The sequence below is a fragment of the Odocoileus virginianus genome, chromosome 7 (genome assembly GCF_023699985.2).
Source record: "Odocoileus virginianus isolate 20LAN1187 ecotype Illinois chromosome 7, Ovbor_1.2, whole genome shotgun sequence".
Taxonomy (NCBI): Eukaryota; Metazoa; Chordata; class Mammalia; order Artiodactyla; family Cervidae; genus Odocoileus; species Odocoileus virginianus.
The window spans coordinates 4,246,184-4,272,226 of NC_069680.1; the positions used below are offsets into that span (position 1 = coordinate 4,246,184).

Below are 26,043 nucleotides of genomic sequence, written 5' to 3' on the forward strand. Positions count from 1 at the left end.
AGGCTCTTTAGTTCCTCTTCGCTTTCTGCCATAAAGGTGGTGTCATCTGCATTTCTGAGGTTATAGATGTTTCTCCCAGCAGTCTTGATTCCAACTTATGCTTCATCCAAGCCCGGAATTTCACATGATGTACTCTGCATATAAGTCAAATGAGCAGGGTGACAGTATACAGCCTTGCCGTACTCCTTTCCCAATTTTGAACCAGTTCATTGTTTTATGTTAACAGTTTTATGTTAAAATTAGCTGTTGCTTCCTGACCTGCATAGCGATTTCTCAGGAGGCAGGTCAGGTGGTCTGGTATTCCCATCTCTTTCAGAATTTTCCACAGTTTGTTGTGATCCACACAGTCAAAGGCTTTAGTGTAGTCAGTGAAGCATAAGTAGATGCTTTTCTGGAATTTTCTTGCTTTGTCCATGATCCAGTGGATGTTGGCAATTTGATCTCTGGTTCCTGTGCCTTTTCTAAATCCAGCTTGAACATGGAAGCTCTTGGTTCATGTACTGTTGAAGCCTAGCTTGGAGAATTTTGAGCATTACTTTGCTAGTGTGTGAGAAGAATGCGATTGTGTGGTAGTTTGAACATTCTTTGGCATTGCCTTTCTTTGGAATAGGAATGAAAACTTACCTTTTCCAGTCCTGTGGCCACTGCTGAGTTTTCCAGATTTGCTGGCATTCAAATTCAAGTGCAGAACTTTAACAGCATAATATTTTAGGATTTGAAATAGCTCAGCTAGAATTCAGTTAAACTATAAGTCCTTTTTAAAGGCCGAATAATACTCTATTGTATGTATATAACCACACTTTGTAGCTCCAGAATCACTGGAGATGGTGATTGCAGCCATGAAACTAAAAGACACTCGTTCCTCAGAAGAAAAGCTGTGACCAACCTAGACAGCATATTAAAGAACAGAGGCATAACTTTGCTGACAAAGGCCCGTCTAGTCAAAGCTATGGTTTTTCCAGTAGTCATGTATGGATATAAAGTTGGACCATAAAGAAAGCTGAGCACCGAAGAACAGATGCTTTGTTTATCTACTCTTCTGCCAGTGGACATTTGGGTTGTTTCCACCTTTTTTGGCCATTGTGAATAATGCTACTAGGGACATGGGTGTGCAAATATCTGTTGGAGAACTCAAAAGAATCAATTCTTTTGAGTATATGCCCAGAAACTCAGTTCTACTTTAAAAGCTTCTTTCCCTCCCAATGTCCTGGAGTCTGGGCTGCCTCTTGACATTTGAACCATCCTTCTGTGGCAGCTGCTGTTCACAGCACTCCACTAGGCCCCCACTGGGCAGTTGTTCTAGCCATTCTCGTCTGTGTCACTATTCTTTTGGCAATAACAGTCTTTTCTTGCAATTTACCCTCTTGCTCTCAAAACCCTAGTCCTGCCCCTCATCACTTTCTGAAGAAGATGCAGCTATACATGTCTGAATCCTACCTATGCACATGGTTGACTTTTATCCAAGGTGGCTTCTTGGGTCTCCATGTAAAGCAATGGCTGCAAATAGATGAGGTGGGGCAGGGAGAGATTTGTGATGGGGGTTATAATTTCATCTGTTTATCTTATCTAATTGTAGAGTGTCCATAACTCAAGGAAAGGGATATCTGACGCTTGAAATAAAGTCAAACATTCACTGAAAACCTGCTGTGGAAAGAAAGGATTTATTTTGTGAATGTGGCAGAAATCATCTAAGTGCTTTCAATGGGAAATGGAAAAAATACACATTGACCATTATATTCTCTATTTCGAAAATTATAGAATATCAGCCTATCTCCAAAGGCACAGAAAAAGTGAAGGCTCCAATATTTGCTGATAAAGGCCTTCTGTGGGCCTGGGCTTGGTTTGGCTGGATCATGGTTTATAAAGTATTCTATGGGGTATAAGATATTATTTTACCCCTGGAGTTTTCAGGATCCAGCTCCTTATTTTAAGGAATTTATAGATTTAAACAAATGTCCATCAAGCTTTTAGTGAGCAGTGTTTCTGTACTGCAGTACAGGCAGATTCTTTACCAACTGAGCTATGAGGGAAGCCCATGTTTCTGTCCTAGGCAGAATTTAAAATGAAAAGAGACTATTGGGGTGGGAGAAGTAGTGAGAAGAAAAAGCTATTACTTTTATTTAAATTGTTAAAAGAGAAAAGCTCTTCTTTCATCTGGGGATAAGGCATAGCTTGAAGGGTGGCGGCATGTTGATCAGTCCGGTAACAACAGGTTTGGTCTCTATGTCCTTTGTCTCACCCAGGGGTTTCAGGACAAAATTTTGCAGAATGGTGGTTAAGAACAGGAACAGCTCCATTTGGGCCAGGCCCTCTCCAATACAGGCCCGTTTCCCTAAAAGGAGGAGACAGTTCCATTAGCTTGTTCCACAATTAAATATTACAATAGCCTGTATTCGAACACTACATACTCCTAACAGCCACTGAAAACACTGGTCAGAAAAGGGACAGCTCAGAAGCAGCTATAGGACGATCAACTGGTTCAGTTCAGTTCAGTTCAGTTGCTCAGTCGTGTCCGACTCTTTGCGACCCCTTGAACCACAGCACGACAGGCCTCCCTGTCCATCACCAACTCCCGGAGTCCACCCAAACCCACGTCCATTGAGTCAGTGATGCCATCCAACCATCTCATCCTCTGTCGTCGCCTTCTCCTCCTGCCCTCAATCTTTCCCAGCATCAGGGTCTTTTCAAACGAGTCAACTCTTCACATCAGGTGGGCAAAGTATTGGAGTTTCAGCTTCAACATCAGTCCTTCCAAAGAACGCCCAGGATTGATCTCCTTTAGGATGGACTGGGTGGATCTCCTTGCAGTCCAAGGGACTCTCAAGAGTCTTCTCCAACACCACAGTTCAAAAGCATCAATTCTTCGGTGCTCAGCTTTCTTTATACTCCAACTCTCACATTTATACATGACTACTGGAAAAACCATAGCCTTGACTAGACAGATCTTTGTTGACAAAGTAATGTCTCTGCTTTTTAATATGCTGTCTAGGTTGGTCATAACTTTCCTTCCAAGGAGTAAGCGTCTTTTACTTTCATGGCTGCAATCACCATCTGCAGTGATTTTGGAGCCCCCAAAAATAAAGTCAGCCACTGTTTCCCCATCTATTTGCCATGAATTGATGGGACCGGATGCCATGATCTTAGTTTTCTGAAGGTTGAACTTTAAACCAGCTTTTTCACTCTCCTCTTTTACTTTCATCAAGAGGCTCTTTACTTCTTCACTTTCTGCCATAAGGGTGGTATCATCTGCATATCTGAGGTTATTGATATTTCTCCCAGCAATCTTGATTCCAGCTTGTGCTTCATCCAGCCCAGCGTTTCTCATGATGTACTCTGCATATAAGTTAAATAAGCAGGGTGACAATATACAGCCTTGACGTACTCCTTTTCCTATTTGGAACTAGTCTGTTGTTCCATGTCCAGTTCTAACTGTTGCTTCCTGACCTGCATATAGGTTTCTCAAGAGGCAGGTCAGGTGGTCTGGGTATTCCCATCTCTTTCAGAATTTTCCACAGTTTATTGTGATCCACACAGTCAAAGGCTTTGGCATAGTCAAGAAAGCAGAAATATATGTCTTTCTGGAACTCTCTTGCTTTCTTGATGATCCAGCAGATGTTGGCAATTTGATCTCTGGTTTCTGTGCCTTTTCTAAAACCAGCTTGAACATTTGGAAGTTCACGGTTCATGTATTGCTGAAGCCTGGCTTGGAGAATTTTGAGCATTACTTTACTAGTGTGTGAGATGAGTGCAATTGTGTGGTAGTTTGAGCATTCTTTGGTATTGCCTTTCCTTGGGATTGGAATGAAAACTGACCTTTCCCAGTCCTGTGGCCACTGCTGAGTTTTCCAAATTCGCTGATCAACTGGTACAGTTCCTCTAACAAACCATAATTTCTCTAAAGAGATTTATAATCTTAATTCAGTAGTTCTCCTGGGGATTTATCTGTAGGAACTACAGATTCACCAATGAGGATGTCACTTGCATTATTATTTATGACGCTGATGAGGTAGATGAAAACTAGACATACACCTATGTTAGATTAATTCAATAAGTCGTTGTGCAACTATCATGCAATGCCACCTAAACATGTTTGTATGGAAGATTATTTAATACCACAGGCTATCTTTTAAAAACATATAAACTGTTATTTTTGAAAATACTAATCAAATAATTGACTAGGATAACAAAGAAAAAAAATATGTGCTGAGTGATCTTAAGTTGTCTTTATGACCTTATGAGAAATAGCAACTGGGAGCCAATCAGCTCTTGCAAAGAGGCAAGGGTATGTGGGGCTCTAGATTTCAGAGGGGAAGGAAGAGAATGAAATGACCAAAGTCCCTCTGATGGCCTCTGGCTGTAAGAATCAGTAAATTAATACAATAATGTTTAATCATTTTAAAAGAAGAAAGAAACCTGAACATTCTGTTTTAGAAACCTCGTATATTACAAAAGGGAGATCAACAGGTAAGAGTCTACAAAAGGAGGTCTCTTTGTTATCTGATAATGTGTGACATCTGAATTGAATTGGTTTGCCTTGATTTTTTTAAAAATTGGTATTGTACTTAGTCACCAGATAACAAAATAGTCCTTGAAAGACTTATCTGATCCTATTGGTATACAGACTTAAATGGCTCCATCTTGATTTAGAGGGTTATAGCAGATTGATTTGATTAACTTTGTGATCATTAGTGGACTACTTACGTACATTCAGCAAAGCTAAAAGTTGTTCAAAAGGTTCATGTGTATGGTTTGGATGGTGTGTATTTATATTTACCAATGGAAAAAGCCACGAAGTATTTTGTTTTCCTGAAGCTGCCATTTTTATCCAAAAAATGGCCTGGGTCAAACTTCTCTGGGTTAGGAAACTCCTTGCAGTCGTACAAGATGGAAGACAGTAACGGCAATACAACAGTACCCTGGAACCAAGAAAGAAAGAGTGGAATGGCATGCTATCATACTTATCTTTAGTTCATAAAAAGCCTAACACTTTTAATTATAGTGGATTAAACAGGACCGAGCACTCTTAAAGCTTGTGTGAGGGCTTTCTGTCTTGTGTGAGAGTTTTTTCACACCCACTATCATACAATACCTTTTATCGAATAATAAGATGGTTCTCTGGGGGAAGAGAACTGATACAGTCAATGTGCAATAAACAATTGTTCAACATGTAAATCCATGGCTAATTCATATCAATGTATAACAAAAACTACTGTAATGATGTAAAGTAATTAGCCTCCAACTAATAAAAATTAAAAAAAAAAAAAAAAAAAAACAATTGTTCACAAACTAAGATTTGCAGCTCATATTGTTTAGACATGTGCCTTATTAGAACTGCCACCTCAAATTGGAAGAGTTCACTTTTCACAATTTTTTTCTTTCTGAATTCAGGTGTGAATGTAAGAAAATAAGATATAGTGCCTTGTAATCTACAAAATCTATTGGCTCAAATCCCACCTCCTCACTTCTAAAATGGCGTGCATGTGTGTATGTTTGTCACTCCGTCATGTCCAGCTCTTTGCAACCCCATGAACTGAACTGTAGCCAGCCTGACTCCTCTGTCCATGGAATTTTTCAGGCAAGAATACTGGAGAGGGTTGCCATTCCTTTCTCCAGGGGATCTTCCCAACCAAGGGATCAAACCTGGGTCTCCTGCATTGCAGGCAGATTCTTTACTGTCTGAGCCACCATACACTTTCCTCTTTGCCCCATTAGACCCTGTGAGGTTTAAATGACAAAATGATAATGACCACTGATACAGGATGCTTCACATTTACCTGACATTGTGTTTAATTGTTTATAAATCTCATTGAATCCTTACTTCAACCATATTCACTAGGATCTTGTTTTTTTGGCTCATTGTATAAATGCAGAAGTTGAGATTCAGAGAGAAGAAACAATTTACTTGAGGTTATTAGTAAGTGGCATGATTAGAATTTGACCCAACTTCTATCTGATCATAAAGCACCCCTATTTAAGTGAAAGCCTCCTCTTTCCATTTTTACTTCATTTTTTATTTCCTGAAACATTATTTCACAATTTTTGGAGTAGGTAATACATGTACATGATATAAAAAAAAATTCAAAGTGAAAATAAGTTTCTTTTTCCTATACTCAAGTTCCTTGGTTTCCTTCTTCCCCCCCCCCCCCCTTGGTTTCCTTCTTAATGTAATCACTGCTATCAGAAATTTATTCCTATTTTATTATGGGTGGGGCTTCCCTGGTGGTTCAGATGGTAAAGAATCTGCCTGCAGTGCAGGAAACCCAGGTTCAATCCCTGGGTCTGGAAGATCCCCTGGTGAAGGAAATGGCAACCCACTCCAGTATTCTTGCCTAGAAAATTCTGCAGACAGGGGAGCCTGGTGGAGTCACAAAGAGTCAGACATGACCAAGCAACTAACAGAACAGAAACTCTTTAATATTATCAAAAGCACTTTCTGTATAAATGAGATTACCATGTGGTTTTTCTTTAAATTCTATTTCTATGGTGAATTTTATTAAACCAAATTTTCTGGTGTTAGACCATCCTGTGTTCCTGATTACCGTCACTTGCTGATGGTATAGCATTTTCAATGTGATACTAGACTTATGTGTTAATAGACTTTTGCACTGGGATTTGGCAGTAAGGTTGGGGGCTGTTTCAGTTTTGCAGTAGTCTGGTCAGGTTTGACACCTTTTCTTCCTCTTCTACACTCTCAAATGTAAAACCCAATCCTTTAATCACTACAGAAGACTGACTACATCTCCAGTGTGCATGTGAATGTTTTGATCATTGTTAATTATTATGGGCAGCAATGTTCCAAATGTCCTGGTACATGAGATCTTGGGAGGAGAGAATTGGTTTAAAGAAAGTGACACTTGATTACCTTAGAGCTGCAGATACACTGTCCATCTCTTCCCCCTTTTTAAAATCTATCATGGAAAATCAGATTTCTGTTTCCACAAGATTCATACTAATGCCAATCACTTCTCCTTAATATATACTATTATACATGAGAGTGTGAGGATCCGTGGAAGCCCTGGGTTAGCTTCCCCATTCCAGGAAGGCAGGGGCAGAACCACAGAGGTGACACAATGGCCTGAGAGTACACTGCATAGCAGTGATGGATTTTAAATCCAGGCCATGTAACTCAGGACTTGTGTTCTTTCCATGTCTATCAGCTGCCTCTCTTCCTGAAACAGCTACGATGCCTCTAACAGGCCCCATCTACCATGGGGTGGAGTGGTACCATGTTGCATCTTCTATCTCAGCCAGCTTTCCCAGCCACCTCTAACCTTGGGGATGACATATTGTCTGAATTTCGTGTCCCGGACCACAGCATGGGCTAAGTTAGAAGGAATGAGGGTGATGTATCTTTGTATCTCATGCAACACAGCCTCGGTATAGGGCAGCTTCATCTTGTCCTTCATGCAGGGACTTCGGGTGCGTCCAATCACATGGTCAATTTCTTCATGAACTTTGACTGCAGAGACATGAATCATGAATCCTACTTAAGAGATGTGTTCCCTGGATACTTGGAAATGCTTACAATGTGGAAAGAAAGTGGCCTGGAAAAGGCTCCCAAGGTCAAAGATATGTTGCTAAACAACCCATAACTGTTCCTCATAGAATTTCTTTTTTTTTTTAAATTTCAGTATAAAATCTTTATTCTTAAAATGTTATTTTTTAAATTAATTAATTCATTTTAATTGGAGGCTAATTACTTTACAATATTGTAGTGGTTTTTGCCATACATTGACATGAATCAGCCATGGGTGTACATGTGTTCTCCATCCTGAACCTCACTCCCACCTCCCTCCCCATCCCATCCCTCAGGGTCATCCCAGTGCTCCGGCCCTGATCACCCTGTCTCATGCATCAAACCTGGACTGGTGATCTATTTCACATATGGTAATATACATATTTCAATGCTATTCTCTCAAATCATCCCACCCTTGCCTTCTCCCACAGAGTCCAAAAGTCTGTTCTTTACATTTGTGTCTCTTTTGCTGTCTCGCATACAGGGTCATCGTACCATCTTTCTAAATTCCATATATATGCGTTAATATACTATATTGGTGTTTTTCTTTCTGACTTACTTCACTCTATATAATAGACTCCAGTGTCATCCACCTCATTAGAACTGATTCAAATGAATTCTTTTTAATAGCTGAGTAATATTCCATTGTGTATATGTACCACAGCTTTCTTATCCATTCGTCTGCTGATGGATATCTAGGTTGCTTCCATGTCCTGGCTATTGTAAACAGTGTTGTGATGATCATTGGGGTACATGTGTCTCTTTCAATTCTGGTTTCCTCAGTGTGTATGTCCATCATTGGGTTGCTGGGTTGTATGGAAGTTCTATTTCCAGTTTTTTAAGGAATCTCCACACTGTTCTCCATAGCGGCTATACTAGTTTGCATTCCCACCAACAGTGTAAGAGGTTTCCCTTTTCTCTGCATCCTCTCCAGCATTTATTGTTTGTAGACTTTTTCATAGCAGCCATAGAATTTCTGTTTTCTATATTGCTGCAAAGACCAGAGATTTCACTTCAGGAAAGATAAAAGCTGCATTAGGTATGTCCTTGGCCTCCTGCCTGAACTGGTTTGTCCTCCCGTACAGGTGAGGAGATGACCTCTGCGCAGGGATTAAGATTTACCCCAGATTCCTGGCAGAGCAGCTGCAGAGGGGAAATGTTTAATCCTCACTCTAGTGGGAGCATCTCCTCTGTCAGTCTCATCCAGCCTACTAACATTTTGTGGGAACAGCAAACACCATTTTGTTGAACAAAATACTGGCTTTCTAAGACCTGTGCCCTGAGAATATGATTGAGAAAATCAAGCTAGTACCATTTCATTTTTGAATTTTAAAATATATTGGAGCTAAAAATCCCCTTTGGGGAGACTGATCCATTTTCAAGATGGAAAAAACAAAGGCCTATGAAGTGAAATAACTTGTTTGAGGTCACACAGTCAGGTATTGGCGGCTGAGAATGAGAATCCAACATGGGAACCCATGCATCCCTCATCTAAATTGGGCTGACTCTGCAACATTATATCATATATAGAAGAGCTGGGGTTCAGAAGCTCCTCTGCTTTTAAACTTAAAAAGTCTTTGATTCGTAAAGGTCTCTCTTGCTTATCAACATCATTTGATAGAATTTTGATCTGTAAAACCAAACCACATGGATGGCCCTATGCATGATGCTCGCCAAGGCTGTCCAGTGAAAGAGAAGTTGTCACAGACAGTAGTACCTTCCTACCTTCACCAGTTCCAGGAGCTCCTATTTTATCCTAAATAAATACTTAGGATATTTGCTGTACCTTGAACCTCAGGGTATTTCATTAGGAGCAGGAACGCATAACTCAGGGTGGCAGTGGTTGTCTCTACTCCTGCTGAAAACAGATTTGATCCACAGGTTGCTAAGTTTTCCAAGTGAAATTCAGACTCTGGGTTCTCTTTCTCCTATAGATGGCAGAGTAAAAAAGAAGGCAATAGCTTATCAGAGCTCCATGATCACACCCCATCACTAGTAATAGGCTTCATTTTGTGCTTGGTAAGGTAGTAGATTTTTAAAAATCAGTCATGAAATTGAAACTTCTGGTTCAAATTCCAGGTTAGTCAATGATCAGATATATGCCCTTGACAAGTTACCTTACCTCTTTACTCAACTTCATAATAACCTGGTAACCCTCAGTTAACGGAATCTTCTTTTATTATATTTAATGAAAAAGACTAGATGATAAAGTCAATGTGAGCACAGTGTAGAGAAATCACTGGTTTGGAACTGGTCTGTTTCCTTCAGACCAGTGATACAAAGCATGGGAAATCGATACTAGCCCAGCCCTTTAGAGTATTGTAGTGAAGAATATAGAGGTCAATTAAATATTTTGTTAAAGTATGATAAGTGCTATGAAAGAAAATTTCAGGGTAGTATTTGATTCATCATTTTACTCCTTTTACCAACCACCACGGACTGATAGAGAGTTGGTATGAAGGAAAATTTTTAAATGACTGAATTAAAAACCTAACTATTTTTTTTTCTCTTTCCCAGATAAACATCTAGTCCTCTGAGGGCCAACAACAAACTTTTCCATCAGAATGAAGAGGATATTTCAATGCACATTGTTGATAAGTGGAGTGAGCTTGAATGTCTCTGCTAACTCCAGGGAAATTTCTGAGAAGGAAAGAGAGCATCATCATGCCTTCCTTCAGCATGTCTTCTAAGGAAACCAAGCTGTCTAAATCAGCCCTCCCAGAGATTAAGAAGACTAAACAGGTTATTATTTACTGTTTGCTATAACTTGTACACTTATGATATAATTGCACAGTGTTTTTCTTTTGCTTATTTATGTATATTTGGGGGATTTTGGCATGAAAGTCAAAGTCTTAGTTCCTCAGTTGTGTCCAACTCTTTGCAATCCTGTGGCCTGTAGCCTGCCACATTCCTCTGTCCATGGAATTCTCCAGGCAAGAATACTGGAGTGAGCAGCCATTCCCTCCTCCAAGGGATCTTCCCAACCCAGAGATCTAACCTGGGCTTGCCTGCTTTGCAGGCAGATTCTTTACTGTCTGAAATAACGCTTTACTGGGGAAGCCCAACTTTGCATAAACAAGGTTAATTTTACAGGGCTCAAGGAATTATTTTCAGATTTTAAGTTGTTACATATGTATATATATATTTTTTTTTCAGAAATACAAAAATTGAAATTATATTGGTAAAAGTCTTGTGCACTTAACAAAAATACGGAACACTTCACAAATTTGTGTGTCATCCTTGTACAGGGACCATGCTAACCTTCTCTATATCATTCAATTTCAGTGTACGTGCTGCCAGTATGAGCACTGAATATCCTTTTGCAGTCTATAACAATAGCTTGTCACAGTTTTGACTGTTTTCCTACTGATGTTCTCATGGACATTGATGCTGGTATCTTATGCCAGTGATGTTCTAAGAGCTGGTGGCTGTGTGATAATTGCTATTCAATATGTTTAAGACCACCGATGGTTAATTATAATGTATTTTTTTGAATCTCTTATCCATCGTTAGCTTCAAATAACAAAATTGTTCCATGGGAAAACACAATCCAGTTTTTATAATGTGTTGGTCTGTGACATACTACCTGGGAAACATCATGGCAAATAATGGCAGACTATGGGTGTGTAAAGAAGATGTGTGTGTCTTTTAGCCACATTAAGATAAATATATGCTCAGAAACATGCATATATACACATATATGTAGCTCATCATAAATATATACTGAGAAGATTTCATTAAATGCTAGTGTCTAAGTACAGGAAGTTAATAGAAATAAAGGGAAATAATATGTATAATATATATTTTTTAGAAAACTTATGAGTTTTTGTCCAACTAAAAAATTTATGACATTTTGATTCCACTTGTTTGACTTAGTATGAATAGAATACTAGCTTTATAATTTAGAAAAATAGATATGCAACAAGCAACAAAGGTTTATGTATAGTACAGGGAACTATAGTCAATATCTTGAAATAACCTATAATGGGAAATATCTTCAAAAATAATATATATGTATATGTATAACTGAATCACACACACAAAAAAGAATTTTACTTTTTGAAATTTAGTAATGTTTATCTTATTGCCAGTTTTTCTAAATGTCCTATGGACATCTAATAACAACATATGAAATACAACATTTTAAATATATTCGTGTGGTATATGATTAATATAAATTAATTAAACACAAATTTATTACATTTAAATTATTAATGACATCATTCAAGATGCTTCTATTCTGATTTTTTCTGCACTTGATAAAATATTCTCAGAGAAATGTTAATATGTCTCACTATGATTGTATATGTTTTTCTTTTCCCTTATATTTCTTCTGATTTTTGCTTTATGTAATTTTGTTTCTTTGTTGTTAAGTTGTCTAAAAGTTTATGATGTCTATCTTCTTTTTGAATTGTACCTTCATTGTTAAAAATATATATCTTTGTTTCATTTAAAATAAATAAATTTTAAAAAGAAAAAAAAGAAATACAAAGGAAGAAGAGGGCCTTTGCTCTTTTAAAATTTCTGCACCATGAAAAATTTCTACTATTGTTAATAGCATACCCCATTGCCACAAGATATCAAAATATCAAGAATTACCTACATGGTGTGATTATGCTTTCCTACATTCCCATGGACTGATAAAATATAGTATCAGGGAAATATGTCACATACAATACCTGCTCCATCCTGCTGAGGAAACAGTCAATGTAGTCTCGAGTGTTATTATGATCCAGGGACTTTTGATGCTCCTTCACTTTTTCCAGAACAAAGTAGTGAACATCCTTAAGCCTTTTTGAAAATGCTCTGTGCTCTCCAGGGAGAGGCTTTATGAGTTTTGGCCATAGATTATAAATCTAAAATGAGAACAAAAAATCCACTGAAGAGACACCAGGGTTTCTAAGTGGAGCACCGAACTCTGGGCAGGGTCTGGCCAGGGAGAATCCTTTCCTCCAACTTTCAAGCTAAAGAGAAGGGAGGATGACCGTCACATACACGAGAGTCGCCCCTTCTCATCTCCTGCTCAACCACTCTCTGCCAACCTCAGAGTAAGAGAGGGGGAGAATGTGCACAGGAGCCTTAAAAGAAAGGCAGGGAACTGGGAACATGACATCCTCTTTTGTGGGAATCACCTAACAGAAGCGAGCAGAAGGGAGCCTTCACAGGTGCTGGTGTAAGTGACACGGTACTAATCCACTTGACATAAGACACACATGGAGGGAAGGGGACAGCACTTGCCTTGGCACATGCTCATGGGGCAAGGTGGGCAGCTTGCAGCTCTTTACCCCGCTTGTGGGCTCCCAGTGTGCCCAACAGGTCAAGTGCAAGGGTGAATGAAGACTTGGCCTTACCTGGTTCCAGAGACAGCTTACTCGATTGAAATTTTTATTTAATGAATCCAGCAGGGAGAGAAAGGTCTTATCGTTGTAGTGGAAACGTTCATTGAAGAGGATGGAGCAGATCACGTTGCAGGTAGCACAGGACAGGGTGACAGCAGGGTTAAAGGGCTGAGCTGGTGTGAAGAAAAAACAACTCTAACATTTAGAATCTTCATCAGCCTGCATTAGGGTTTCAAGAAGATGGCCTCTCTCCTCCTCAGACAGATACTTAGATTTTATTTTCTCTAAACTTCTTCAAATTAGGATGTAAGCATCTTCTATTAATACTATATGCTCTATAGTATTATACTATGATACTACTAGTAGTTGTTATATTATTCAGTGAATATGGTAATAGTCATAAGAGGAGCAAGTAATATTATAGAATATTTACCACATACTGGATACGGTGTAAATATTTTGCAAACTGTATTATCCAACCCTCAATCTGAGGTTTGAATTTTAGCCACATTTTTCAGATGAGGAAACTGTACCTTAGAGAAATTAAATAACTTGTCCAAATTTACACATCCAGTAAGTGCTGAAGTTGGGAGATGAACCCAAACAAAGGGATTCAAGGATCCTAAGTAACAGCTTTGAGTCATTTTCCTCCTGCCCCGCTTTTCCTTGCCAATGCCCTGGTTAACAGAGCAGACTGTGGACTGCTGAGCATCTCCTGAAGGAGGAGCTTTGGCGGGAAGGGCTGTGTGCGCAGTAACCCCTGGCCCAAAAGATGGTCCACGGAACACACCCTCTGATTTCCTGAGCTCCTCCACCAGAAACTGGGCCTCCTCCTGGATCCTCTCCTCGAGGCTCCTCTTCCCCATCCCAAAATTTCTCAGGGTCATGAGGGAGAAGCGCCGCATCTCCTTCCAAGTCTTCCCATTGCTGAAAAAGATTCCTAGGAAAAGAAGCAAAGAGCAGAAAAGTGGTTTTGCATCATAGAATTGGATGTCCCCAGAAGCCACCCTGTGCTGTGGCCACTGCCCCTTATCAGGAATTTAGCAATTGGCCTTTGAAGAGCATAACGTAGTCTTTGGTTTGCGTCAAATATTTGTCACAAAGAAAATAAAACCCAAGTCCTGGTCAATAGAGGACAGAGGTGAAAGAGACAGGGGCAGGATCAGTGGCACATAGGGAACATTCCCAAGTGTGGGGAGGGCCATCTGTCTGGTTTTGTTAAAGATGGCAAAGACTGGCGTGTGTTCACAAACCCCTCTCCTGAGTGTCTGTTTTTGCACTTAATACCCCTCTGATTTGTGCTTTAGTTCTACCCATGACTTCCTCTACTAGAGGATTTGCAGCCCCACGGACTGTAGCCCGCCAGGCTTCTCTGTCCATGGAATTCTCCAGGCAAGAATACGGAAGTGGGTAGCTATTCCCTTCTCCAGGGGATCTTCCCAACCTAGGGATCGAACCCAGGTCTCCTGCATTACAGGCGGATTCTTTACCAGCTGAGCTACTAGAGTGGGTAGCCATTCCCTTCTCAACGGATCTTCCCAACTTGGAGGATTGAACTTAGGTCTCCTGCATTGCAGGCAGATTCTTTAAGATCCGAGCCACCAAGGAAGCCCCTATTAGAGGAAAAGCAACTGCAAAGCAGAACAATAGGGACTATGCATTTCTATTCACTTCTGAATTTACTACAGCTGGTAGCTAATCTGAACTAGCAGGAACTCAGGAACAAAGGAAATCAGTATGTTCACACCCACTGCTTTTTCATTTCTTCTTCTGTGTATGTCCTGAATTTCCTATTTCTCTCAATGCACCACCAGTTTCCTAGTACCTCAAACCCAAACTTCAGGGCATTTTCACATCCCTCTTGCCTTATACAGCTGCATTTGGTAAATCCTGTTGACTCCACCTTCAAAATGTCTTTCTCATCTGTACCTTCTTGTCAATTCAAACTACACTACCACATTTCAGCTTCTAAGGTTATGATCATCTTCAAACCAGTTTCCTAGATTTAGAGTTTCTAGGTTCCTCAAAATCAAATACGAGGACAATTTTTCTGGTGCTAAAAAGCATTCAATGGATTTCCCTACACCCACCTCTCACCATAAAGAAGGCTGAGTGCCAGAGAATTGATGCTTTCGAAATGTGGTGTTGGAAAAGACTCATGAGAGTCCCCTGGACAGCAAGGAGATCAAACCAGTCAATCTTAAAGGAATTCAGTTCTGAATATTCATTGGGAAGACTGGTGCTGAGCTGAATCGCCAATACTTTGGCTACCCGATGCAAAGAGGGAAAGACCCTGATGCTGGGAAAGACTGAGGGTAAAAGGAAGGGGATGACAGAGGATGAGATGGTTGGATGGCATCACTGACTCAATGGGCATGAGTCTGAGCAAACTCAGGGAGATAATGAAGGTCAGGGAAGCCTGGCGTGCTGCAGTCCATGGGGTCGCAGAGTCGAACACAACTACAACAAATACAACCCCCTAGCTCCCCACCCAGTCTCATTATGATACTGTTGTAGCCACGCGTTCCGGGGAAACAAACTCACTCAGAAGGACAATGCAGATAGTGGAGTGCAGTTTATTACATCGGTAGGTCCAAGGCAGAGTCTCCTCTTAGCCAAGGACCCTGACCAGTTTTTGTCAAAACCTTATATACCCTAAGTGTACCTGCTCAAACCCACCTCCCCAAATTCCTTGAAACTAGTCTGGACAAAGTAAAAAAGAGATACGATCAAAGTTAACCCATGATTAATGTGTCACAAGACTAGATAAACAGTGGACATTTATCAATAGGACTTTGGTCATATCCCAATAAACATAATGGAATTTACTACTTTGTTCTGTTACAGAGATAATTAGCGTATTCTTTTAGGCAACGGAGAGTCCAAGTACAAGTCCTGAAGCTCTTTTATCCGGGGGTCTGGTTTCCCATTGGTATGCCATTTCTATAGACACCGGGCACAAAGTTCAGAGTACAATGGGAGGGTGACTATGCATGTAGCCTAATGTTCGCAGCCTGGCCTAAGATGGAGTCCGCTCTGTCTGTTTCCTCCTTCAATATCTTTAAACTCCTCAAAACTTTCCATCAGTCTCCCACTGGCTCTAACTCTGAACCAAAAAAAACCAAAAAATTAAAACATAGATTAGTGTATTAAGACTACGGACTATGGTTATTGGTTCTGGGCTCTAGAGTTAGGCAAACTGAATTCAAATCTGCTCCAAAAGCTTCTAATTTGGATGAGCAATTAACTTCTGTTGCCTCAGCTTTTCATCTGTTGAAAGGAAATAAAAAATATCCTCCTCATAGGGCCATCGTGGTAACTGAATATGGTAATACATATGAAACCCCTAGCATGGTATCTGGCACACAAGAAGTATTTAATAAATGTTAGCTATTATATAATTATAGTTATTAGAATAATAATTCAAGTCAATAATAATCCAATTACTATAATGTCTAACTTTTATAATAATTAGATAGTAACATTATTATTATCATTGAAATTTAGGAATATTTTCATCTCTTCAAATTTTTAACTGTTTTTACATCATCTTTAAATCAAAAGGCAATCATAAATGTGGCAAAATTATTTATTTAATCCTTAATTAGACTTTCAAATATTGCTGTATCTTTTGTGCTTCATTTATTCTTCTATTTATTTAATAAATTTTCATTGCTTTCCTGTGCCAACAAAGGCATTTTGCTCACCATCCCGCTCTACAAGGGTTAGATCATTAGCCACTGCAGTCCTTGAAAGGCATTCAGGGTGGAGATCAGGGATGATCTAGGATGATAAACTATTGTTTATGTCAACTAAACTGTTGCTTATGTTGTTTATGTCAACTGATGAGTTATTTGATACATATCAAATAACTTCCAAATGTTCAAGCTGGTTTTAGAAAAGACACAGGAACCAGAGATCAAATTGCAAAACATCCACTGAATCATCAAAAAAGCAAGAGAGTTCCAGAAAAACATCTATTTCTGCTTTATTGACTATGCCAAAGCCTTTGACTGTGTGTATTGCAACAAATTGTGGAAAATTATTCAAGAGATGGAAATACCAGATCACCTGACCTGCCTCTTGAGAAACCTGTATGCAGGTCAGGAAGCAACAGTTAGAACTGGACATGGAACAACAGACTGGTTCCAAATAGGAAAAGGAGTACGTCAAGGCTGTATATTGTCACCCTGCTTATTTAACTTATATGCAGAGTACATCATGAGAAATGCTGGGCTGGAAGAAGCACAAGGTGGAATCAAGATTGCAGGGAGAAATATCAATAACTTCAGATATGCAGATGACACCAACCTTATGGCAGAAAGTGAAGAAGAGCCTCTTGATGAAAGTAAAAGAGGAGAGTGAAAAAGCTGATTTAAAGCTCAACAGTCAGAAAACTAAGATCATGGCATCCGGTCCCATCACTTCATGGCAAATAGATGAGGAAACAGTGGAAACAGTGACTGACTTTATTTTTGGGGGCTCCAAAATCACTGCAGATGGTGATTGCAGCCATGAAATTAAAAGACGCTTACTCCTTGGAAGGAAAGTTATGACCAACCTAGACAGCATATTAAAAAGCAGAGACATTACTGTCAACAAAGATCTGTCTAGTCAAGGCTATGGTTTTTCCAGTAGTCATGTGAAGATGTGAGAGTTGGACCATAAAGAAAGCTGAGTGCTGTAGAATTGATGCTTTTGAACTGTGGTGTTGGAGAAGACTCTTGAGAATCCCTTGGACTGCAAGGAGATCCAACCAGTCCATCCTAAAGGAGATCAGTCCTGGGCGTTCTTTGGAAGGACTGATGTTGAAGCTGAAACTCCAATACTTTGACCACCTGATGCTTAGAGCTGACTCATTTGAAAAGACTCTGATGCTGGGAAAGATTGAGGGCAGGAGGAGAAGGAGACGACAGAGGATGAGATGGTTGGATGGCATCACTGACTCAATGGACTCAATGGGTAAACTCCGGGAGTTGGTGATGGACAGGGAGGCCTGGCATGCTGTGGTTCATGGAGTTGAAAAGAGTCGGACAGGACTGAGTGACTGAAATGAACTGAACTGAACTGAGCTCAATCCAGCCTAATACCTTCTGCTCCAGTTAAAAATTAATTTCAGGGTTTCCCTGGTGGCAGTGGTAAAGAGTCTGCCTGCCAATGCTGGAGACATGGGTTCAATCCCTAGCAGGGATATATCCCACATGCCACAGAGCAAAAAATCCCATGCACGACAAGTATTGAGCCTGTGCCCTAGAGACCAGGACCTGCAACTACTGAGGCCACATGCTGCATCTACAGAAGCCCGTGTGCACTAGGGCCCGTGCTCCACAACAAGAGAAGCCACTGCTATGAGACGCCCACACACCGCAACTACAGAGTAGCCCCCTCTCGCTGCAGCTAGGGAGAAGCCTGTAGAGCAATGAAGTTTTAGCAGATACAAACATAAACAAATAATTAATTCCAAAGCTCACACACAGCCAATGTAATCAACTTGTTTTTTTAAAAAAGGGAAGAACTAGAGAGAAGATTTGGTTGCTTCTTTAGGTAAGCATGTACATCTTATGTAAGAGTGATTAAAAATTGTTTCTTTCATCACTTAGTACACTGCATAATATTTAATTAATTATTCATAAATATGCTTTGAAAGGAAGTTTCTATTTCTTTGGGGCTTGTTGCAATTTTACCATTTTAAATGGATTAGAGGAGATTTTCAGGCTGTCCTAAGTTTTTTTAATTGTGCAATACTTCATATATATAAAGGAATATATATATAACATATGTCTACATTTTGAAACATAGTAAGAAAATAATTATCTGTGAGCCTGTTGTCCCACTGAAGAACTTGAGCTTGACTAAGTACCATTGTGGCTCCCTGTGTGTTACCTGTCTGATCTTACCACCCTCTCTCTGCCTCCTCACTCCCAACTCTCCACCCCCCACCAGCCCCAAACCAAGAGCTGACATTGAAAACACAGTAATTTCTGTACCTAGTTGTCTGTTGTTGCTGCCACTATGCCATGCAATCTTTGTACCCTGTGAAATGACACCCCAAACATGGCTCTCTAAATCCTAAGACCTTTAGGTAACAACTTTTATTTTCAAAATATTTCCCAGATTGCTTTTTTTTAAATCACAATCATATTTGCAGATTTACCTTAAAGGGAACTTGGAGTCTGTTTTTGATGTTTATCTCAATAGAATTATCAGAGTATCTGTTGTACAATAAAAAAAAAATTGTCTGTTTCTTGTCCCCATTCATGGGAGACAGCTTCTAAATCCTTGGCTTTTCCCACTTCTAACACAGAAGTTTGTTATTCATGCTGAGCCTCTGGGATCACACTTAAGTTTATGATAATAAAGTGACTCATGGTAGATTCCTAAACAGTGTCAAGATGGAGTTGGCCATGCCAGAAAGATGAACTTTGTATTCAGAGAACTGAAGCTTCCACCCAAGTGATATCAGCCAGACCTTAGGACTTTCAAGGAATGGAAGGAGCTAGAGACTGAGTTCTATCAGATGGCCAATCAATCAATCAACTGTGCTCAAGTAATGAAGTTCCAGTGAAAACCTCCAGACACCAAAGCTCCGATGAAATTCTGGGTTGATGAACGTACCAACACATTGAATGGGTAACACATTCTGATTCCTTGCAAGAGAATATAGAAGCTCTGCATTTGAGGCATTCCTAAACCTTGTCCAACATGTCTCTCCATTTGTAGCTTTCATATGTAACAGAATTGTGATTGTAAGTATGGCATCTTCCTGAGTTTTGTGAGTCATTCCAGTAAATTATTGAACCTGAGGTGATCATGGAAACTCTGAATTTTTAGCCAGCTGGTTGTAAGTGCAGGTAATTGGAGACCCCTGAACTTGCAGCTGACATCAGAAGTGAGGGTAGTCTTTTGAAGAATGATGCCCTTAACGGAGGGCTTACCAGGTGGTCACTAGTGGTAAAGAAACTGCCTGCCATTGTAGGAGACATAAGAGACCTGGGTTTGATCCCTGTGCCAGGAAGATCCCCTGGAGAAGGGCATGGCAACCCACTCCAGTAATCTTGGCTGGAGAATCTTCCATGAACAGAGAAGTCTGGCGGGCCACAATCTATAGGGTCACAAAGAATGGGACATGACTGAAGCAACTTAGCACGCACGTGTGTACACACACACACACACACACACACACACACATGTACTTAACATATGGAATATGAACTAATTCTGAGTAGTTAGTATCTGAATTGCACTACAGTATTGCAGCATCTAATTTATCGCTTGTTGCAAAGCAGATACTCATTAGGTTAATCACACTTTTTTGCTAAAAAGAATTAACTTGTATTTTGAAACATACCATATCCTCTCTGGGTATCGTCAATAATAGGAATAGGTCCTCTGCCAAGAAATTCATCACCTTGATCAATTAGAGCTTCTTTCACCGCCTCATATCCATGTAAGACCACAGTGGTCTGGGATCCAAGGTACAGAGTGTAAACAGGGCCATATTGTTTGGCCAACTATAAAGAGATACAAACAACTATAAGGGCTACTGTGAAATCTCTCCATTGGAGGCTTCAGTGGGAATTAAGTAATGATTCACCCGTAGCTTAGACCTTGCTCCATTAAGTTCCTTTCAGTAATTTAACTTGGGCTACAGTCATGGATTCATTCTTTCCTTCATCTATACATGCAACCATTGAGCAATATAAATATTCACTAAGCACTTATATTGTCAGACATTGTGCCAGGAACTCCATGGAACTTAGAGTCTAGTGGAAGTAACAGGCAGTAAAACAAACTACATTTGCAATACAAGCTGCACATGATTCTATGAAAGTGATAAAGAATGTACTTATGCTAGATGATAATGGGAAAACTTAATAAAATAGATGAGAATTCTATGAGGAGGTAACATTTAAGATAAAACTAAAGATAAGAAGGAAGCAGCAATGATAAGAAAAAGAGAGATTACTTAATAGGTATTAAAAAGAATGAAATCTATATATTTATGATAGCATTGTGTCAAGGGGAAAAATAGAATACTAAAACAGCTGCCAGCTAGGGATTGGTTTTCAAATGTATTTTACATCCATGCATGTGAATTTAAAGTAGCCATTTGAAAGTACTTTTGTGAAGATGTATGATGATGGTTCGGAAACATGTTCATGTTCTAAATTAAATAGTTGAAAAAAAATCACATTTAAAGACCCATATGCATATTATAATCCTCCATTTTTAAAAATAAAATTCTTAAATGGCAAAACTTATTGAACTTGCCACCTCTTTTTTCTTTCTGCCTTTCCTACACTTTTTAAAACTTACACATAAATGGTAGAGAATTTTGCCACTTTCTGTTTTCTCTGTCCAAGGAAAATGAAACTACTTCCTTGGTTCCTCTGAAGGAGTGTCTCTCTGTATTTTAGGGCACAAAATATCAGGCCCTCCTCTCCTAACCTTACCCTCAGCTGATGATGTTGCTTCCTATTTCACAGAAATAATAGAAGAGAATGTCCATGTGCTTCTACCATAGCTTCTTGTTCACTTGAATCTGTACCCATATACATAGTTTTCTGTTAATATAAATGACTCTCCATGCCCCTCAAAAGGCCCAATTCTCCAGCTTATGCACTGGATTCCATTCCCTTTTAGCTATGGCAACTTGACTTTCCTTTTTTACAGCAATATTGAACATCACCCTATTTTTCCTCCTCCCCCAGTCCCTGGCAACCACCATTCTAGTTCCTACTTCTATGGGTATGACTCTTTTAGAGTCCCCATGTAAGTGAGTTCATACAGTATTTGTCCTTCTGTGTCTGGCTTCTATAATTTAGGATAATATCCTCCAGGTTCATCCATGTTGTTGTCAGTGACAGGATTTCCTCCTTCTTTAAAGAGAAATAATACTCCTCTGTGTGTGTGTGCATGCACATCCTACTTTCTTTATCACTGGTCAGACGACAGTAATTAGGGATTTGGGGAGAATGTATACTTGCACAGTGAACTCAAAGGAGTGAATGTCAGTCAGGGAGCAGAGTTGAGTTGTGTTAGAGCAAGGTGTGAGGATCACTCTTCAAAAGGAGGATCAAAAATTATCCCATAGATTAGTCTGAAATAGTAATAATAATATAAAAGGACATTGTTTACATTTTTTTTTTTTTTACATTTGCTTGTCTTTGGTTAGTGTTATATGCAGAAAGGATTGGAAGACTTTCAGTTAAAATATGTTCTGACTTTAGAATTTTCCCATTCACTAGAATTCAATCTGTATCTCAGGTCAGGTTAACTCACTTCACTATCACCTCTAAAGTGATCCAATTCAGAAAAAAATAAAGGGGGGCAGGAAGAATTTCTGTCGTGTAATACAGAAATAGATACACCAAAGTGCCTTAGCAGTGAGTAAAACAATTAATAAGAAAACTTAAAGATGACAAAAAGATAATCTGAAGGTGACTCCCCTTTACCTGGAGATGACTAGCCCCTAATGAAACCCCCTTACCTTGGAGAGAGATGCAGGGATGTCCTTGAGGTTTAGTTGCATCAGATTCCCAATGATGGGAAGGGGAGTTGGACCAGGAGGGAGCTTTCCCAAACCTTTGTGACCTTTCTTCCACATGAAAAGAAAAACTAGGCAAGTGATACAAATCACAAGAACAAGAATAGTGATTTCCAGTTGTTCCATCTTGGTTACTCCGTGTTAGTAACTGGTTGGGTTGTTTGTTGGCAAAGTCTTATACACACCCAGGGTATGATCTGTAAGTCAAAGGCTGGTCTGAGTTCTTGGACTTAGGAAACAAACAACCCGGTAATGGTTTTGGCCGTATTTACTTCCCGAAGCTTGAGATTGGGATGGATTCATATCTTTCCTACCTCTCATTCACAAAATCTGCAATTTTTGATTTTTTAAGCCTCTCCATTACATGTACTATTTCCTTTCAGCACTAATGATACATTAACTATAAAGCTGGGGAATTTAGAGGTACAAACTATTAGATATAAAATAAACTAAAAGGACATATGGAGAATATAGCCAATATAACTACAAAAAGTGTAACCCTTGAAATTTGCAAATCACTATATTGTATGCCTATAATGTATAGTATTGTACAGCAACTATACTTCAATAATTTTTAAAAAGCTAACCAAATTTTTTATTTCAATCTATAATGATTGTTTCTAAAAGTGTTAAACTAACCTTATATTCCTAGGATGGACATCTCTTCTTTCTCATGATGTAGTAAAACATTTTTATTTTCTAAATTTGATTTGCCATTACTTTATTATGGATTTTTGTACTTATGTACATGTAGAATATTGGTTTGCAATTTTATTTTCTGTAATGTGTTTGTCTGGTTTTAACATCAGATTTATGATAGGCAGATAAAGTAAGTTGGCAAATGTTCCATTTTTTCTTTTTAATAAATGAGTTTTTAAAGTTTTAATTAAAAGATTTGTGTTGTTTTTCCTAAAAGGTTTGATAAAATACTACAGTGAATCAATCTGGTGCTTTCCTTGTGGGAAATTTTTTTTTTAAGAGAAAAATCCTTTTTTCCTCTTATCACAGCTGACCTTTGACGCATGCCAGGTAAGAAAAAAAGGAATACTGCAGGGTGATGGGAAGACTGGATCTTTTCCATTTTTGAGGTTGTAGCTGAACTTTTATTGGCGGTCCTAGTAAAATATATAACTCTCTTTTCTAGGCAAGTCCTTCTTTCAGGTTTCCTTCAAACAATGCCTTTACTCTCCCATAAGAATATGAGGATTCAGAGATTTTGAATAGCAAGATTCTCATTGGGTAGCAGTCTCTTTAAATCATGAGCTGGCCATGTAGAGAGAAAGTTATGGGAGACTGGCAGGAGAGGAGGGTAAGAGAAAGAGAGAAATGCATCTTCTTTGGGAACACTGGAAGAAAGCAAGTTTTTCAAAGTTATTGCTGGTATCTCGTGAAGACCCAGATTGCTACCATGGTGAGGGTAAACAAAGGCACCAGCACCACAGTTCTGGTAATACCACTTGGCTCCCCTTCACTTTGAAGTCCTATGGGCCCGTTCTGCACCTGTAACCTGTGCTGCACTCTCAGGGACACAGCATAGCCTGCATTACAGAAAAGATCTATGGCATCCTGGTGCAGCAGATTCTTTAGGTCTTGGCAGTTGACTGAGCAGATCTTATCACCCTCCTGCAGCCACCCATCCAGGGCCACAGCCCTGTTCTCTTTGACGTGGCTGACTGCTGATCTGTCCCACCGATGATGCTGAAGCCCAGGCCTGATGGTCCTCTAGTGAGATTGATCTCTTCCTCAGTAACCAAGTAATCCACTCTTCTGTTCATGAGGACTGGCACAGGTGAAGGTGACAATCACTCCTGGCAGTGGCCACAACACTGCACTTTCGGTTTCACCAGCCCATGAACTACTAAAGGGCCTTGTGGGAAAATTTTTGTTAATATAGCGAATTTTTTTAAAAGTTCTAGAAATAGATAATGGTGATGATTGTACAAAGTTGTCATTGTGCTTAATGCCACTGACCTGTACATTTTTTTTTCATTTATTAGTTGGAGGCTAATTACTTTACAATATTGTAGTGGTTTTTGCCATACATTGACATGAATCAGCCATGGATTTACATGTGTTCTCCATCCTGAACCCTCCTCCCACCTCCCTCCATATCCCATCCCTCTGGGTCTTCCCAGTGCACCAGCCCCGAGCACTTGTCTCATGCATCCAACCTGGGCTGGCGATCTGTTTCACACTTGATAATATACATGTTTCAATGCTATTCATTGATCATCCCACCCCTGCCTTCTCCCACAGAGTCCAGAAGTCTGTTCTATATATCTGTGACTCTTCTTCTGTCTTGCATATGGGGTTATCGTTACCATCTTTTCAAATTCCATATATATGCATTAGTATACTGTATTGGTGTTTTTCTTTCTGGCTTACTTCACTCTGTATAATGGGCTCCAGTTTCATCCACCTCATTAGAACTGATTCAAATGTATTCTTTTTAATGACTGAGTAATATTCCATTATGTATATGTACCACAGCTTTCTTATCCATTCATCTGCTGGTGGGCATCTAGGTTGCTTCCATGTCCTGGTTATTATAAACAGTGAACATCAGATTTATGATAGGCAGATAAAGTAAGTTGGCAAATGTTCCATTTTTTCTTTTTAATAAATGAGTTTTTAAAGTTTTAATTAAAAGATTTGTGTTGTTTTTCCTAAAAGGTTTGATAAAATACTACAGTGAACCAATCTGGTACTTTCCTTGTGGGAAAACAAGGTTATTATAAACAGTGCTGCAATGAACATTGGGGTACACATGTCTCTTTCAGATCTGGTTTCCTCGGTGTGTATGCCCAGAAGTGGGATTGCCAGGTCATATGGCAGTTCTATTTCCAGTTTTTTAAGAAATCTCCACACTGTTCTCCATAGCGGCTGTACTAGTTTGCATTCCCACCAACAGTGTAAGAGGGTTCCCTTTTCTCCACACCTTCTCCAGCATTCATTGCTTGTAGACTTTTGGATAGCAGCCATTCTGACTAGCGTATAATGGTACCTCATTGAGGTTTATATTTGCATTTCTCTGATAATGAGTGATGTTGAGCATCTTTTCATGTGTTCGTTAGCCATCTGTATTTCTTCTTTGGAGAAATGTCTGTTTAGTTCTTTGGCCCATTTTTTGATTGGGTCATTTATTTTTCTGGAATTGAACTGCAGGAGTTGCTTGTATATTTTTGAGATTAATCTTTTGTCTGTTTCTTCATTTGCTATTATTTTCTCCCATTCTGAAGGCTGTCTTTTCACTTTGCTTATAGTTTCCTTTGTTGTGCAAAAGCTTTTAAGTTTAATTAGGTCCCATTTGTTTATTTTTGCTTTTATTGCCAATATTCTGGGAGGTGTGACCTGTACTTTTAAATATGTTAAAATGGTGTACTTTATGTATATTTTACCATAATAAATAAAATGATTACTTAGCTGGTATTTGATAAATGTTCTCATTTGTATTTGCATTTAAGATATTACTTTTGCTGATTTATTCTTTGAGATAAATCTTACTATTAATAGCAATGTCTCAGAATCTAGACATTATCTTATGGTCAATTTGTTATAATAAATCTTTTTCAAAATCTAAAAAAAAATCTATTGCGGTTTCCTACTATTTATTATAGAAAACATTAGAACCATTTTATTCA

General features: G+C 39.2%; 1 protein-coding gene, 1 long non-coding RNA gene, 1 other non-coding gene and 1 pseudogene across 3 annotated transcripts; 1 reads left to right on the top strand and 3 right to left on the bottom strand.

Moving 5' to 3' along the window:
• Positions 1 to 1,642: 1,642 nt before the first annotated feature.
• LOC110151207 (cytochrome P450 2C23-like) lies at positions 1,643 to 22,595 on the bottom strand. The gene is made up of 9 exons (XM_070470020.1): positions 22,346 to 22,595; positions 20,204 to 20,366; positions 13,646 to 13,795; positions 12,868 to 13,028; positions 12,196 to 12,372; positions 9,303 to 9,444; positions 7,272 to 7,459; positions 4,775 to 4,916; positions 1,643 to 2,332 (listed from the first exon to the last, which is right to left on the bottom strand). Exons 1-9 carry the CDS (start codon positions 22,526 to 22,528, stop codon positions 2,151 to 2,153), a joined length of 1,488 nt encoding a protein of 495 aa, XP_070326121.1. The 5' UTR covers positions 22,529 to 22,595; the 3' UTR covers positions 1,643 to 2,150.
• Positions 10,720 to 10,825, bottom strand: LOC139036171 (U6 spliceosomal RNA). The gene has a single exon (XR_011488903.1). It is a non-coding gene; the product is annotated as a U6 spliceosomal RNA (small nuclear RNA).
• Positions 16,869 to 21,116, top strand: LOC139035955 (uncharacterized). Its single transcript, XR_011488602.1, has 2 exons — positions 16,869 to 18,399; positions 19,241 to 21,116. It is a non-coding gene; the product is annotated as an uncharacterized lncRNA (long non-coding RNA).
• A 569-nt stretch (positions 22,596 to 23,164) lies between the features above and the next one.
• On the bottom strand, positions 23,165 to 24,488 carry LOC110151213 (synaptojanin-2-binding protein pseudogene; annotated as a pseudogene).
• Between the last annotated feature and the right edge of the window lie 1,555 nt (positions 24,489 to 26,043).